The 16,904-nt window shown below is 39.0% G+C and overlaps 1 protein-coding gene across 13 annotated transcripts in view; it reads left to right on the top strand.

The window, feature by feature from the left end:
* Positions 1–16,904, top strand: part of LOC134354059 (RNA binding protein fox-1 homolog 2-like) — a 299,787-nt gene that overhangs the window by 169,549 nt on the left and 113,334 nt on the right. Inside the window, exon 1 of one of the 13 annotated variants that reach the window (XM_063062788.1) lies at positions 14,564–14,705. The exons of the other annotated variants lie outside the window; for them this stretch is intronic. Within the exon in view, the coding sequence (XP_062918858.1) occupies positions 14,679–14,705 (27 nt within the window). The 5' untranslated portion in view covers positions 14,564–14,678. Of the gene's footprint in view, positions 1–14,563; positions 14,706–16,904 lie in introns of those variants that run through there. 13 annotated transcript variants of the gene reach the window in all.

Raw genomic sequence — 16,904 nt, forward strand, 5'->3', positions numbered from 1 at the left:
GCAATTGTCCAGTATCGGACCGCAAAGCACTCCAGCGTGTGGTGAAACCTGCCCAGCGGATTATTGGCACCCAATTGCCTGACATTGAGAACATCTACCATAAACGCTGCCTGGGCAGGGCGATAAGCATTATCAAGGATACATCTCACCCTAACTATGAACTTTTTACTCTCCTCCCATCCAGTAGGCGCTACAGGAGCCTCTGCTCCTGCACCAGCAGGTGCAGGAAGAGCTTCTTCCCTGAGGCTGTGACCCTGCTGAACCTCACACCACAATGCTAATCAGTATTCTACCCATGTTGTACTGTCTCAGTACTTTTATATTTGTGTGCTGTAGCACTTACTTTTTATTTGCAGTTATTTTGTAAATAACACTCTTCTTTGCATTTCTGGTCAGATGCTAACTTCATTTCATTGGCTTTGTATCTGTACTCGGCACAATGACAATGAAGTTAAATCTAATCTGATCTAAAACATTTGATACAATTAACAATCCTCCTCTCTCTGTTATCCTGCTCAGTTGAGACTGCTGGTACTTGATTCCAATCTTATCTAATGCATAGCCAGAGTTTTTCTAGTGCATTCAAGTTTGCACTAATCCTTTGGAGATTCTCAGTGATATGGAATCAAGCTTTCTGTCTGTTTCCAAAACCCATCTCCCAACCAATGCTCTATTTATTAAAAAAAACAAATTACTAGACAACTGTAACTGACTGGGTTAGTCAGCATCAGCAGAGATAAAGGGATAGACTATTTCCAATGCATCTTCCTCTTTTATCTCACCCCTTCCTATCTAGTTATTTTAAACTGAAACAGCAATTTGTTTATCCCCTTCCAACTCATTCCATTACATTCGATGCTTGCAATGTGATCTTCTGAACAATGAAGAAGCCAAACTGATGGGGTGACTGCTTTGCAAAACACTTGTATTCAGTTTAGAAGGGCATCCCTAGCATTCCAATTCTATATCCTACTTTGACTGTGGTCTCCCAAGTTGTTCCAGTGTAAACCAACTGAGAACCAATAATTCGAGATTGAATTCAGCAATGTCAGATAATTTGATTTTCCTGGATGTCTCAAAGCTATCCATTTCTTTTGGATGGTTAAGCATGTATAATATTAAACTCTGTTTTTTCACTGTCCACAGACATCACGATCTGGTGGGAACTTCTGCCATTTTTATTTTGGATTCAGCAACACCTCTGGCTTGTGTATAACAGCCAGTAAATCCTATCTGCCCTCATTCATTTATTAAGACAGTACCTCTGTAAACATTAGGATTATGTGGCCTCATCTTACCAGAGAAATTCTGTCCTATCAACCCTTCCCAACCTTCCCTGCAACTTCAAACAAACTTGTTTTCTTACTTCTCTGTTTCAGTTCCTCTTCTGTTGATGCTGCCTGACCTGCTGAGTGTTTCCAGCACTTTTTGTTTTTATTCTATCAATACATCTTTCTGCCTGTTCACAAATTTATGCTTAGTTACCTTCTCAAATATATTTGGCTGCCATGATCCTAACACTCAATTAAAAATGTGTTACTGTTATTATTATAATTTGGTCCATGTCATGTTTGTACCCTTGCTTGCATCAGCCCACCCCCACTGACTCTTGCACCACCCCTCCACCTACCGTTGGCTTCAGTGTTGATAAAGGAGGTACCTCAGGGATATTCTTGCAGCTGTTTCTATAAATCCCTGGGCCTTGCTTCTGTACTTCATACAAAAAAAAAATAAACTTTGATAGTGCTTTACTGTAAAATTGCACTGACTGAGCAAACCAATAAGATGTATCAATTGATACCTTGCATGTCCGACTTTGCTGATTTTGGTGAGGGTATTAAAACCACCTTCTGCCTCTCAGTTAGGGAGTGGACGAAACAAATCAGCCAGATGTTTGCATGTGCTATCAGTGACTTTTTTGGACTGTGAAGGTGAATAGATAGATAGTATAGATAGCTTTGGATTCAGTGGTTATCGTCTTCTACAATAAATGGCTTTCAGCATTTCCTATTTAACTAGAAACATGTCTCCTTGGTGTGCCCCAGCATCTCTTACACCAGCATCTGCTTCCCAGGAAAGGAATTTGTTTTACTTCTGTAGTTTCTCTTCTCCTCCTCCCCCGCCCCCCCCCCCACCACCACCACCACCACTGGGCTCGGTGCAAACTTCGCTAGTTAGCTGGCTCTGCTAACAACCACATGGCTCAGCAGTGAGAAGCCCACATTTCACAAGCAATATATATCTGGGATTGGTGTGATTTGGGGTTCAACCAAGCAGGGACGTCATGATGGTCCAATTAAAGAAACCTCGATTTGAGCAACTGCTGTGTAGATGCTGCCCGTACACAATTTTTGGTCAGCAAGAATGTTAACCTTTATATTGAATTGACTTTATTACTTATAGCCTTCATATACATGAGGAGTAAAAATCTTTTCGTTACATCTCTGTCTATGTGCAGTGAGCAATTTTATAGTAATTTGTAATAAATAGTATGTACAACAGGGCAGTCAGTATAACATAGAAATACAATTGTATCAGCGTGAATTAATTAGTCTGATGGCCTGGTGGAAGAAGCTTTCCCAGAGCCTGTTGGTCCTGGCTTTTATGCTGCGGTGCTATTTCCCAGATGGTAGCAGTTGGAACAATTTGTGGTTGGGGTGACTCAGGTCCCCAATGATCCTTCGGGCCCTTTTTACACACCTGTCTTTGTAAATGTTCTGAATAGTGGGAAGTTCACATCAACAGATGCGCTGGGCTGTCTGCACCACTCTCTGCAGAGCCCTGTGGTTGAGGGAAGTACAGTTCCCATACCAGGCAGTGATGCAGCCAGTCAGAATGCTCTCAACTGTGCCCCTGTAGAAAGTTCTTAGGATTTGGGGGCCCAAACCCAAAATACTTGAACCATCTGAGGTGAAAGAGGCACTGTTGTGCTTTCTTCAGCACACAGCCGATATGTACAGACCACGTGAGATCCTGGGTGATGTGTATGCCGAGGAACTTAAAGTTGTTCACCCTCCCAACCCAAGATGTATTGATGTCAATAGGGGTTAGCTTGTCTCCATTCCTCCTGTAGTTCACAACCAACTAGCTCCTTTGTCTTTGCGGCATTGAAAGAGACATTGTTTTCTTGATACCACTGTGTCAGGGTGATGACTTCTCTGTAGGCTGCCTCATTATTATTTGAGATTAGGCCAATTAATATAGTATCATCAGCAAATTTAATTAGCAGATTGGAGCTGTGGGTGGTGACATAGTCATGGGTATAGAGAGTAAGGAGGAGGCTGAGGACATAGCCCTGAGGGGCATCTGTGTTCAGGGGCAGAGGTGAGGGAGCCCACTCATACCACCTGATGGTGATCTGACAGGAAGTCCAGGATCTAGCTACTCAAGGCAGGGTGAAGGCCAAGGTCTCTAAGCTCTGAATAACAGGTCGTACATCACATAACATTACAAAAAAAGTATATTTACAAATTTTAGCTTTATTTGACAGTTAGTAGGAAATTGAAAAGAAAAAATAATAAAAGGGCACTTTACAGGTAAACCAGTCCAATGTGCTCATCCTGGAGTTGTCTTTTTCTCATGTGCAGGACTCATGTTCTGTGTGAAAACACACACATTCCAAACTTCACTCGAAATCCATCTCAAACACTCAGGCTGCCTCTCGGGAGTATTGGTCCTTCCTCCTTGGAACCATTGATCTGCTCAGAGCACTTCGTGCAACAGGGACGCTCCTTCCCACAGCATCCTCAGGCATCTTCCCTCCTGTTCTCTCCGTAGCTCCCTCCAAAAAGACCCCGAACCAGACTACTGCCCTCTCCGTCCTGCTCTCTCTACAATTTACCTCGATTACAGCATCTTGATTGGCTGACACAACATTCCTAAGATGAACAGCAAGGCTTCTTATCTCTAACCGAAACCAAAACATTCTACCAGCAGGACACACTGCTTTTGCAGAAACTGCTAGAATGAAATACCTACAGCATTGCATTGGAAATCTTAACCAGGGTGTCACATTAAGATTAAAAATGATGTAATATTCTGTAAGAAAACTGTTTCAGAACCTACTGCAGGTGTGGAAAAATTGAAGTAAAACAAAATGTTAGATATGTTCAGTAAGTCAATAAAACAATATTTGTGGAGGGATAAGCAGGGTTAACATTTTAGACCAAAGGACTTTTATCAACAGGGTTTAGGTTTATTTTCTATGTATGTATCCATCCATTAATTTGTTTCCTAAAAAGATTGGATGCTTTTCCAGCCATTTAGTATGAATGGCCTGCAGCGTTTTTAATTAGCCTTTTACAGACTAATTGTTATCCAGCTAATCAAGAGTTAATAGCTGGAAAATTCCAACGTAACTGGATTAAATTATAGAACGTGAGTTAGATTATTTCTAACTAACAGAATTGGATTTCATTTTGACATATTTAACCTCATTATTTTTGTTGCACAGTTCATAACTTGAGTCCAGAACTAATAATTCAGTGCTGGAGCTCTAGACAAGCTTTCCCTTCTTTCACTATTAACTTCCTGAATTGCTTGTGCAACTGATGGCAGCTTTTAAAGTGACAGAAGAGCATAACAATATTAATCAGTTCCTTGAAAATGTGGTAGATTCTATATGTGACTTGCCCTACCTAGTGCATTGGTATCTTATGACCAATTCTGTACAGTGGGAAAATGATATGGATAATATACAAACATATTGAACTCTGCTTTGAAGTGAATTGTCTGAGAAGATTGCTGCAAATTCTTAATGAAATGACAAGCTTGGAGCAGGGTTTTGGCTAAGTTGGACCCCCAGGCTGCTTTTCATTTAGATAAGATTATGGTTGATCTGATCTTCAATTTTCTGCCCAATGTTCATAAGCCTTGATTCCTCAAGTTCAAAGATTTCAACTAGCTCAAATTTTAATATCCTTGATATGTCACTTTCCACAACATTCTATGGTAGAGAATTCTTTAGTTTTGCATCCTTCTGAAAAAGACACCCTTCTCATTTTGTTTAAGCAGTAGATCCCTTGTTCTGAGTTTCTTTGCTCTTAACTTACGACAACCCTTTTGTGGGATCTATCTTTCCTGTGAAGCCTTCTCAGAATCTCATCTTAATGAGATTAACTTATTGTTTAATATTCCAGAGAATTTAGACCCTTCTTGCTAAATAAACCTTTCCCCTTTATAGAACCTACACAGCACTTTGTCTAAGGCAAGGACAGTCTTTTAAATAAGGAGAACAAACTCCAGATCGGGGCTCACAAAGGCCCAGTACGGTTGTAGTAGACTTGTATACTCCATTGTTTTTTGCAATAAAGACCAATATTCCATTTAACATTTTAATTACTTGCTCTGCCTGCACTCCATCCTCGTACAAGAAATAGTTATTTGAAGCTATCTTGCAACAGTTTAATAAAACAGGGAACATTTCATTCCATGATATAGTACTCCATCAGCTATTTTTGTGAACTTGCAGAACTTATCTTAACTCCATTTTGGGAGACATCATGCCTAGCTCACAATTTAATTTCCCACTTTGAGCCATTTCCCTTCAAGTTATTAATATAGATCATAAAGAGCTGATGACCTAACACAGATAATTGAGGTATCCTGCTCATTTAAGCATGCCAACATGAAAATCATTTAATGTTTCTTTTATGTGTGTGAACCAGTTCTTTATCCATTGTAATATGTTAACTCTTAATCCCACAAGCATTTATCTTTTGCAGTAACCTTTTTTGTAGCACCTTATCAAATTTGCAAAAACAAGTAGTTGACCAGTGAAGCATTGGAAAGCAATCTCAAAGACTGCGTGTATTCTGGTAGATAAGCAGAGGGTGGAATGAAGGGTGGTTGTTTCAGCACTGGAGGTGTTCCACTTTACAGTAAGTAGCCTTGGCTCAGAGACCAAGATAAATAGTACACCATCCTGGGGCAAAACAGTAATACTCAACATCAACTTCCTGTATTATGTAGATTTGCTAATTTCATCATTGGAACAAAAGAGGGCCGCTGTTTTTTTGGGAGTCTTGTGAGAATCTGGTAACTGGCCTCAATGGCTATCATCCCGTAACATTTACATCCATTGTGATATAGTGCTTTGAGAGGTTGGTGATGAAACATTATCAACTCCTGCCTGAGAAGAGACTTGGATCTGCTTTAATTTGTCTACCATCACAGTAAGTCAACAGCAGGTGCCATTTCATTGACTCTTCCCTCAAACCTGGAATGTCTGGACAGTGAAGATGCATACATCAGGACTTCATTAACTACAGTTCAGCATTCAATACTATCATCTTCTCTAAACTAATCAATAAGCTTCAAGACCAAGACCTCAAAACCTCCTTGTGCTTAGACCCTACCTGTACCTATTCACCTTCTATTTATGACTGGGAGGCCTCAGCATAGCTGACGACACCACTGTAATTGGCCAAATAAAAGGTTGTGACAAATCAGCATATAGGAGGCAGATTGAAAATCTAGCTGAGTAGTGCCACAGCAACAACCTCTCACTCAAATGTCAGCAAGACCAAGGAGCTGATTATTGACTTCAGGAGGAGGAAACCAGAGAGTCATGAGCCAGTTCTCTTTGGGAGAATCAGAGGTAGAGAGGGTCAGCAACTTTAATTTCCTCAATGGTTATAATTTCAAAGGATTTTTCCTGGCTCCAGCACATAATTGCCATTATGAAGTAAACACAGCAGCCCCCTCTACTTAGAAGTTTTCAATATTTTCACAACGGTAGAATTTATTATAGTTGTAACTACTATGTGTTGGAAGTATTCACTGTTGTCAAGTACACTGCAAACCTGCTTTAGTGCATTCTTTCACTCTTTTTGTGTTGTGAATAGTGTCATTCCTTTCCCATTTGACATTAATTGTGAATTGGGCTAACCAGCTAACACTGGCAATGCCCAAAGTTCCCCTGTTAGTATTTACAGCTATTGGTCTTAGAAACGCTATATTTGAAAAATGGACAAGTGTAGCATTTAATATTCAAAGTGACCTTCATAGGTGATCTTAAATTGAGAAAGGACACAGTAATCTTAAAGAAATAAACATAATAAAATTACAAATTTGCCTTTTAAAGGATATCTGCACATGTTAATGTTTTCCCATATAGTAGTGTTAGAGACAGTTAACTATTGCCTTTGTGTGTAATGGTCATTTCAAATCTCTAGTGTTGAATAAAATCTGAGGATGTATACAGTATACAACCTGAAATCCTTACACTTCGCAGACATCCACAAAACAGAGGGGAAAATCATAGTCATACTTTATTGATCCTGGGGGAAATTGGTTTTCGTTACAGTTGCACCATAAATAATTAAATAGTAATAAAACCGTAAATAGTTAAATAGTAATATGTAAATTATGCCAGGACCAGCCTATTGGCTCAGGATGTCTGACCCTCCAAGGGTCTAGAGACCAAGGAATGAATGACAGAAAAACCCAGAGGACCCCCCTCCCCTCCCCCCTTCTGCAAAAGGACCACCCATCACTCATCGAAGAATTCCTTGTATGGCATGGTAATTGATGGTATGGTTGAATTGAGTCAGTGGGGTCATGGCTGAAATGAATTTAACTCCATCCATTTGGCATCATACTGTATCCCATAATTGAGGAATGTTGGTTTGGTGTTTAAATTGCTGCATTGATCATCTAAAGATTTGGATGAGCAAATTGGAGGTGCAAGTTCAAACCCTAACACAGAAAATGGGGGGAAATTCAAATTCAGTTAATGGAATGATTTTTGTGACTATGAAACGGCTGTATTCATTAATTTATGATTTCTGCTACTAATAGGCTTCCTGTAACCAGATGCAGACTGTTAGCAATGTGCATGATTTTTAACTAATGGCATCGGAAGCTACTGTTTTTAAAAACAATGTTGTGTTAAAACAAAAGAAAGAATAAAACTACAAACATCCAGCATTGCCAAAGGCATCAGATTTGGACATGGCTTAGTCACTATCAGGACAGTTAACCTTGAAAAATCCTCCTTACAAATGTCTGGGGACTGATGTCTATATTGGGAGAGCTGTCCTGCAATCTAGTTGAACAAAGTTCAATACAGCAAAGTTCAATATTGCACCCTTGAAATCATTACATGAAGTTCATATTCTAACCTCTTTTACAGTTACTGAGAACATCCTATCCCCGCAGAATAGGGAGGAATGCCCTGATTTTCTTTAATGCCTAGCTCAAGAAGTTTTGTGAATTCAGGCCAAACAAAAGGAAACCCGATTACCATGTACCGTCATCATTAAGGTGGTGAACTTGAGAATGGTCAGGGCACAGTGTCTATTCCAGATGGGACTTCAATATCCATTGCAAAGAGTAACCACATATACCAAGCCAAACAAATCATGAAAGTTCATAGCAAATAAACATGGGAAAAATCTGCTTAAACTATTCACCCATTTACCTTTTGCAAGGCCATCTGTAAATAACAATATTGTAGGAGCAATCACTGCTTAATACTTGAGGACTACCTCCACTATAGTGTATGGACTAACTGATCGTGGTAAATGACTATTTCAGAATAGATTTAGCAGCTCAAAGGCTGATGATCTATGAGGTACTGGGAGCTATCAACAGCAGTACAATTGCATCCATCTGCAATCTGTAACCTCCTGGGTCTGGTATATCTGTCATGAATATGCATCTTTGAGCCCAAGTCTGGTTCATTGAGAAATGTAAAAGGACATGCTGCATCATCACCAACTGTATCTTTTATTTAAAAAAGGCTGTGAATTCTTCATTACCAGAATGCAGAGCCACGTATACTAAACGAAAATAGCAATCGATAGAGTTTAGTAATCTCACAAACAAATGATCAGATTAAATGTCTGCAAGCCTCTCGTATCGAGTTTTGTATAGTGGAGCACAATTAACTAAATAATGAGGAAGTGGTTCCAATACTGTGAATTGTCACTTGTTGCATAGCCCATCTGTGAGTACCAAAGAAGATCAAAGGACTGTAAAACTCCAAAGACCTACTATGTTGAATAATCCATCCTCCCAAAATTTCTGGCATCACAGAAGCCAGTCTTCTGGTAATTTGATTCACTCCATGTGATTTCAGAAAATGGTTCAGAGAACTGGATATAGCAAAGGCTTGGAGACAGAACACTGCGCTTTTAGTATTGAAGACTTGTGCTCTAAAGTTAGTCATGCTGTTGAGCTGACTAACTCTGAATGTTACTACAACACTGGCATCTAATCAACAATATTTTTTAAAAATGCCCATGTGTCCTATTCACATTCCAAATCAGCTAATAACTATTCCATAGTAGACAAGGTAGCCTAGTGGCGAGCACAACACTTTGCAGTACAGACAACCGAGGTTCAATTCCCGCCACTGCCTGTAAGGAGTTTGTATGTTCTCCCCGTGACTGCGTGAGTTTCCTCCCAGTCCAAAGGCACACCGGTTGGAAGATTAATTGGTCATTGTAAGTTGTCCCACAAATTAGGCTGGGGATTAAATCGAGCGATTGCCGGGCAACATGGCTCGAAGGGCCTATTCTGCAATTTATCTCAATAAATAAATAAGCTCTCCATAACAACGTGATAGTGAGTTTTGTCAGTAGTGCTATAGATAATCATTCACCTATAATTCTACTAGCCAGTGCGCACTTGGGGTTTCACTTCTGATTACTTAGCTCCAAACTCTAGTTTGGCCTACATCCAAGAATGGACAAATATTCAGCATTACAGTGATGAATTGAAAGTCTCTGCTGTAAACATCAAGATAACGTGACTAACTTTGCTATCCAGGAGCTCTGGTAAAACTAAAGTCAAAGGGAGGCAATTGGAAAACTTTACACTGGCTGGAGTTGTGGCTTGCAGATGATCGTTATGGACGTTTAATTTTCTCATGGTGGCATCTTGAATCCAGTAATATTACAATGCTTTCATCAATAATCCTCATTCTATCAGAAACTTGTAAATGAGGATCCTCCTTGATTGTCTTGTGTTCAATTCTGTTCACACCTTCATGGAATGAAGTATGCTAAACCATCATGCAACAAGGCTTAGGCAGTAGTTGGGGCATGAGCTGATGAATGACGAACGATATTGGCATACACATTTTCAACAACAGAGTATCTTGTGACCCATGCCTGATATTCAATGGTATCATTATTGTTGAATTACCTACTATCAAGATTCTGGGGTTTGGCATTGCCCTAGAACTTAATTGGACTACTTGGATACAAGAACAAACAAGAAACTTGAATGTCCTGTTATAGGTAACTTGCCTCCTGATAAGTAAAACTTCTGATTTCAGCAGGATATGTAGTGAAATATTTTGCACTTGCCTGTATATGTGTAACTCCTTAGAAAATGGTAACTCAGCCAGAAAACCACCTGCCTCACAGCCCCAGTGACCTGAGTTCATTCTGACTTCTACTGCTATTCTATAAGGAGTTTACATAGTCCCCCTGTGACTGTGTGGAAATCACAGACTTTCTGAAGATATGGGCAGTGGTAGTTAATTGGCCACTGTAAATTGCTTCTAGAGTGTAGGTGAGTGGTTAAAATCCAGGGAGAGTTGATTGGAATATGAGGAGAATAAAGTGGGATCAGTGGAGATTTACTGGAAATGAGTACTTGGATAGTTAGCATAGATTTGGTGGGCCAGAGGACCCGTTTCCATTGCTACATGACTCCATAACGCTAATAGCTTAGTACTGTTTGGAAGTTTGGTTGATCGCCAAGCTTGACAAAATGTTAGCAGACATTTTGGGTCCAATCAAGAAGCCATCATCAGTGCTCACTTGAGGGTGTTCTCTCCTCAGAATTCCAGCTTATATATACTCCTCCAGGGCGGAATGGATATTGATTAGATGTCATGATCTGGTTGGCTGGTTCAAAACACTGAATAGTTTAGCAGTAGGAAATTCTGATTGGCTAGCTTTGAGGGAGGTCTATTGGAAATGTTTGTTTTGCTGTCCAGATCCTGAAGATTACTGGCAATTTGTTGATTGTTGGCTTCATTGTTTCTCTTTTCTCCATCAGGGTTCATATACCAGATTGCCAAGCTCGGCAATCAACTAAATTTCTAAATAGCCAATCTGAGCTACCAATATTCTACAGTATTTCAAAGCTTAATACTGTCTTCGACAAAGTACTCCACTTGGTTGGTATCCTATCCACCACCCAGAACTTGCTATACTTTAACCACTGGCAAACTGTAAACCGCTTGGTGAATTTGACAGTATCTCTCAAAAAAAACTATCTCCAAATTGAAAATGTATCACCATTCATTCATTGCTGAGTCCCAGTCCTGAGACTGCTTAATCAATGATACTGTGACTGTACCTTCACCAACAGGACAGCATCACTTGCAGGATGCAGCTCACAGTGAGCTTCCCAGGTGCCGTTAGAGATGGGCAGTAAATACAAGGCTGCTAGTGATATTCCACATTCTGTGAAGAAAGTAACATTTGGCTTGCAGAAAATCTATTCTTGCATTAAAAATAATTAACTGAATTGACATCTGTCGTTTGATGCTTTGGCCTGAAGAAGCCCTTGTAGGACAGGGATGAGAAGAAATTTCTTTACTTACTGGTGGTGACAGGTTGTGAAAGTTTGGAATTCTCTGCCTTTGAAAGCAGTGGGTGCTTTGTCATCGTATTCTTTATGAGATCAATGTTTTTAGACTCTGAAGAAACCAAAGTTTATGGGAATCATGTAAAAGCGGATTTGAGGAGAAAAATCTGCATAATCTCATTGAAAGTTGGATCAGGCTTGCTGTATTTGTGTATTGAGTGACCTGTCTCTTGAAATTTTTTTCTCCCTGCTTTGTAGGCATCAAACCAGTGGGCAAATTTTTCAGTTCCTTTTATATCTAAGCACGGTAATCGAATTATCTGTTGAACTTCAGTATTTCAAGAAGCCGAATATTAATGTAATTGCTGATCAGAATCCAGTCCTTGGAGTTCTGATAATATTCTGATGAATCTTTATTAAAAGGCCATTATATTCTAGGGTTTGATGCTTAGAACTGCAAGCAGTCACAGATTTGCTCAAATCGGGGAGCTATAGCAATAAACAATCTCCTGGAGGACCTCAGTCAGTTGAGCAGCATCTGCGCAGGTGTGGGGGTGGTGAAGGAATTGTCAATGTTTCAGTTTGAAACTGCATCAGGTTTATGTCACTGTAGCACAAGTTCCTCTGCTGTATATTCTAGCTATCCAAAGAGATTTAGAAATTAGCCTTTCTGATTCTTATTTCACTTCTATGCATAGATTCTTAAATCTTTTTTGGATTTCTGCTAGCTTTTTGCTTTTTTAAAGTATTGATTCAAAATAATTAACTTGCCTGCATTGAAATGCATTTGCCATATTTTACTTGCTTCACTGGATCAGTTTATTCCTGTCTATAATTTATGCTGCCAACCAGAACATTTAGAATGTCATAATTTTTTGTGCCATTGCTGACTTGGTCGTACTGCACTAAACTAAATAATGTAATCAGTAAATGAAGTGAATTACCCCATTTTGAATCCTAGTGTCCATGATGAAGTTAATTTTACAACTCCCTGCAGCTTGCTTCGATCCTGTGCAGTAGCCCCCTCCCCTCCCCCCATACCAGACAGTGACGCAGTCAGTTAGAATGCTCTCCACGTACATCAGTAGAAATTTGTGAGTGTTTTAGGTGACATACCAAATCTCCTCAGACTCCTAATGAAATATAGCCACTGTCTTTCTCTCTTTATAGCTGCATCAATATGTTGGGGCCAGGTTAGGTCCTCAGAGATATTGATACCCAGGAACTTGGAATTGCTCACTCTCTCCACTTCTGATTCTTCATGTGTTCCCTTCTCTTACCCTTTCTGAAGTCAGCAGTTCTTGTCTTACTGACGTGTGCAAGGTTGTTGCTGCAATACCACTCAACTAAATGGTATATCTTGCTCCTGTATGCCCTCTCATCTCCAGCTAAGATTCTGCCAACAGTGTATCATCAGCAAATTTATAGATTGCATTTGAGCTGTGCCGAGGCACACGTCTTGGGTGTAGAGAGAGTTGGGCAGTGGGCTAAAGTACACATCCCTGAGATGTGCCAATGTTGATTATCAGTGAAGTGGAGATGTCATTTCCAATCCACAGATTGTGGTCTTACTGTTAGGAAGTCGAGGATCCAGCTGCAGATGGAGGCACAGAGGCCCAGGTTCTGGAGCTTTTCAGTCAGCACTGTAGAATTGATGGTGTTGAATGCTGAGCTATAAGTCAATAAACAGCATACTGACATAGACATTTGTCAAGGCCTATTGTACAGTAGTTTGTTTCCATACATAACCTAATATTCTTATGTAAAAATATTATTGAAAGCCTTTGGGAAGTCCATATAAAACTACATTCATTGATTGTCTCAGTGTATTGTATCAGTTGTTTAAAAAAACTCAGTTCTACTTGACATGACCTCTTGATTCCCATCAAGCAGAGGGTTAAATTACTCTTTAGAGTTTCTAAAAACTTTCCCATGCCGAATGTAGACCAACATGTGTACTCACTGTCAAATTAAGTCTGAATTTTCTAGTGAAGCAATTTTAAGTATTGTACTGTGCTAAAGGTGCTAAATTAATTCAAATTGTGTGTCTTGAATGCAGTTATCTGAAACAACAGTGGTTAAATAGAATGCTGTCATATGTTAATAAGTGGAAGCACCCAGAAGAGAAAGTTACAAAACCTGCTTCTCTCTTTTATAGATTCAGATGTGACTCTTAAAAGCAATTAATTACTGGGTTGTAAATGTAGAACCTGTGCAAAGTAAATATGCTCATTATTTTATGAGTAAGCAGAAACAAACTATCATCACCAATATCCCTCTTTCTCCTCCTCTCCCCCCACCCACCACCTTCATGCACCCTTTCACCACATGGAGGTGAGAAAACCATTTTTTTCCTTTTGTGTCTCTTCAATGCGTTTGTCAGTTTGGATTTGAGAATCAGTATCTTGTTTAGCAGCCTAAAGCCGTCCATTCTATGTAAGTGGGCATCAATGAGGTGCTTTGGAGAGCTGTTCTTTGTTTGAGTACTTTTTAATGACTTGCACGGTTTGTGACATTGCCTCAGTATATTGGTCCACTGAAATATTTGCTATTAAATATTTACACCTAAATGTAGGTGTAAAAGGAAAAAAAGGCAAGGGATTCAGACACATATTTATGGGGGGGGTATTTTCAATGAACAGAGTTCTGTTTTATGACTTTGGAGGTACTAAAGCTTTTCATATTTTTGAGAAAGGAAGAAAATTAACGCACTTAAATGAAGAAAGCAAATGTGTTTTTCCCTAGAAGGTTAGTAAGAAGTTAAATCTAACATATCTGGGCTTGGCATTATAAGCAGCTGCGTGTTAGAAATGTCGTCTTAATTCACCTCGGGGAGTGCTGGGAGAGTGCAGACATTTGGGCTGGCTTTCCTGCTTTTTCTTTTTGTGAGGATCAGGTATCAGGTTCGGAGACCGGGGGTGGGGGTGTGGAATGGTTGGTGGGGGAGTGGCTAGTTATGATTAATAGCCCGTGGCATGCAAGGCGGAGCCCGCACGAGCCATCTGGCCAAGATCTGGGAGTTGCTGTGGGGGAGATAACAGGAGAGGAAAGAGAGGGGCCAATCTGTGCAATCTGTGTCTCAAAGTCAAGCTGAATCAGGAATTACTCACATTTGGTTTGCTTGGTTTATGGAGAGGAAGACGATGGTTTCACAGGTATATCTTAGTGCTTTTAGCCGCTGTTGTCTCTGAATGTTTGTAGAAAGTGTGAGCTGAACCATGTGCCTGTGCCGTGCAGTTTTTATTTGTACAGAATGAATCATTGCTTCTATTGTCTGCCGTGTTCTGTGCTTTCTGTTGGTTATCAGGGAGGCTGCTTGCATTCCTTGTGTTTCCCATATTCTCGGGCATCAAGACTTGCAAAATCCATCAGAAAATCAAGTCATTTTTTAAACCTAAACCAGTTCATGTGATCACATTGCTAAACGCTGTGAAATCATTTGAATTTACTAACCTGACTGATGGAGTAAAAAAACACATATGTTCTTGTCCTGTGTAAAACCGAGGTTCGGCCGTCTATTTATTTAAAGAACCCTTTCTCCTTGTCTGTATACTGCAGTAATCGAGACAAAGCACAGGATATTTAACTCTATGCATGCCGAATTTGCTTCTCATTTTAGTACATGTATGATTCTCTGCTTTTCCAGCAGCTCTGCTAAACAGAGGTGTAGGAAGCCATAATAAACCAAAAACAGCTTTTCAGTGTGAATCCATTTTACTGGCAGAGGATCAAATAATTTTAAGAGTGCAGCAGCTCGTATCTTCATATTCATATTTTAGGGTTAAAATTATTGTAGTCATTGATACTGAAACGTGTGTAATATTGAGTTGGCTTGATAATTTCTTTGATTTTCTTACTAACTTAATTTACCTGTCGAGTTTCTGAATTTAAATTAGAGCAAGTGGGTGTAGGCCCTCCCTCCTGATCTTTAGCAAACAAAAGGAGTCAGCTGGGGAATTAAAATATATATATATATATACATGGGACATAATTATGTGTGATAATTCAGACCAAGGCTATTGACCTCTTTCAGCATAGATTTAATTTAATATAATTTCATTATTTTGGTGAATGTTGTGTATCGGGTGTTTTCTTGTACTTTTTATTGAATACCTCACACCTAATGTTATTATATCAATTACACAAAGAACAGCAATGGCTTTTGCAGTATAGGGAATGTGATTTGGAACAGATTTTATACGATACTCCTGAAAGAGCCTGCAAATTCTTAATGGAAGAAACCAGAATTTGCAAAAAAAAAATGTTCTGCCATCGCTGCACACAGTATATCTAAAACTGGAGTTATTAAATATTTTTTACAATATATGAAAAATATTTTAATTTGAGATAAGTTGTTGGCTCTACCAATTAATATTTTTAAAATGAATGTCATCCATTCTGATCATCTTCATTCCAGAAATTCGGTAATGCTATTATTCCACTTTGTCATTTTAATTCATATTCATTTGAAATATTCCACTAATAGTCTGAATTGACAAAGGTAGTAACTGAATTAATTTCAACCGACACAAGGTGACTTTTAATTCTGACCTTTAAGCACTGAAATTCTTTAAAAAGATTTGTATAAACTATGAAGCTTGTATAAATATAGAAACTGCAGTTAAATCCATGTCATTATACCTCAGTGCTTTACATGCACAATAGAAATTCCAAGTATCAGCCTTAAGAATGATAGAGAAAACAAATAAAATGCCATAGTTCTCACTCCTGATTTGTTTCTCAGTGTTCCATGCTGGAAATGCATGTGTACTTCAATTGAGTAAGGCACTTGTCTGCAGTTGAACGGCCTGTGGATGCCTCTCTAGGTTCATGCAGAAAAAATGGAAAATATTAAACAATGTCGATACATGAGAAGTTAAGATATTGCTAAGTATAACCTTTGCAAATGGGAGCAAACTGCAAGGAAAATTCTAGTAAAAAGAAAACATTTCATTGTTATTGGGGTAGCATTCTGTGAATAAAGAATTTTTTTTCCCTGCACTTATTAGTCTTGAACAGTTCATACCTTGTAATATATTAAAGGTCTAAAATCTGCTTATGTTAAAATAATTTTAGTGTCAATTTAAGAATCACTTTTGAAATTTATGTAATTGAAATTAATGATTCAGACTGATTGGCTTAGTTGCTGAAGGTTATCTGCGTGGGATGTGGCATAATAAGTCGCAGAGAGGAAAATATTTTTTCGAAGGTACCTGGTTTTGTCTAGTTTTCAAATGCATATACATTTAACAAAGAAAGATGAACAGGTTTAGGTTTTTTTGTTTTAGGATATGCTGATTGCCAATTTTATATTTTTTGGGGGGCATCTGTTCATTTGGGTGAAAATTCATATT

Source organism: Mobula hypostoma, chromosome 11 (genome assembly GCF_963921235.1).
Source record: "Mobula hypostoma chromosome 11, sMobHyp1.1, whole genome shotgun sequence".
Taxonomy (NCBI): domain Eukaryota; kingdom Metazoa; phylum Chordata; class Chondrichthyes; order Myliobatiformes; family Myliobatidae; genus Mobula; species Mobula hypostoma.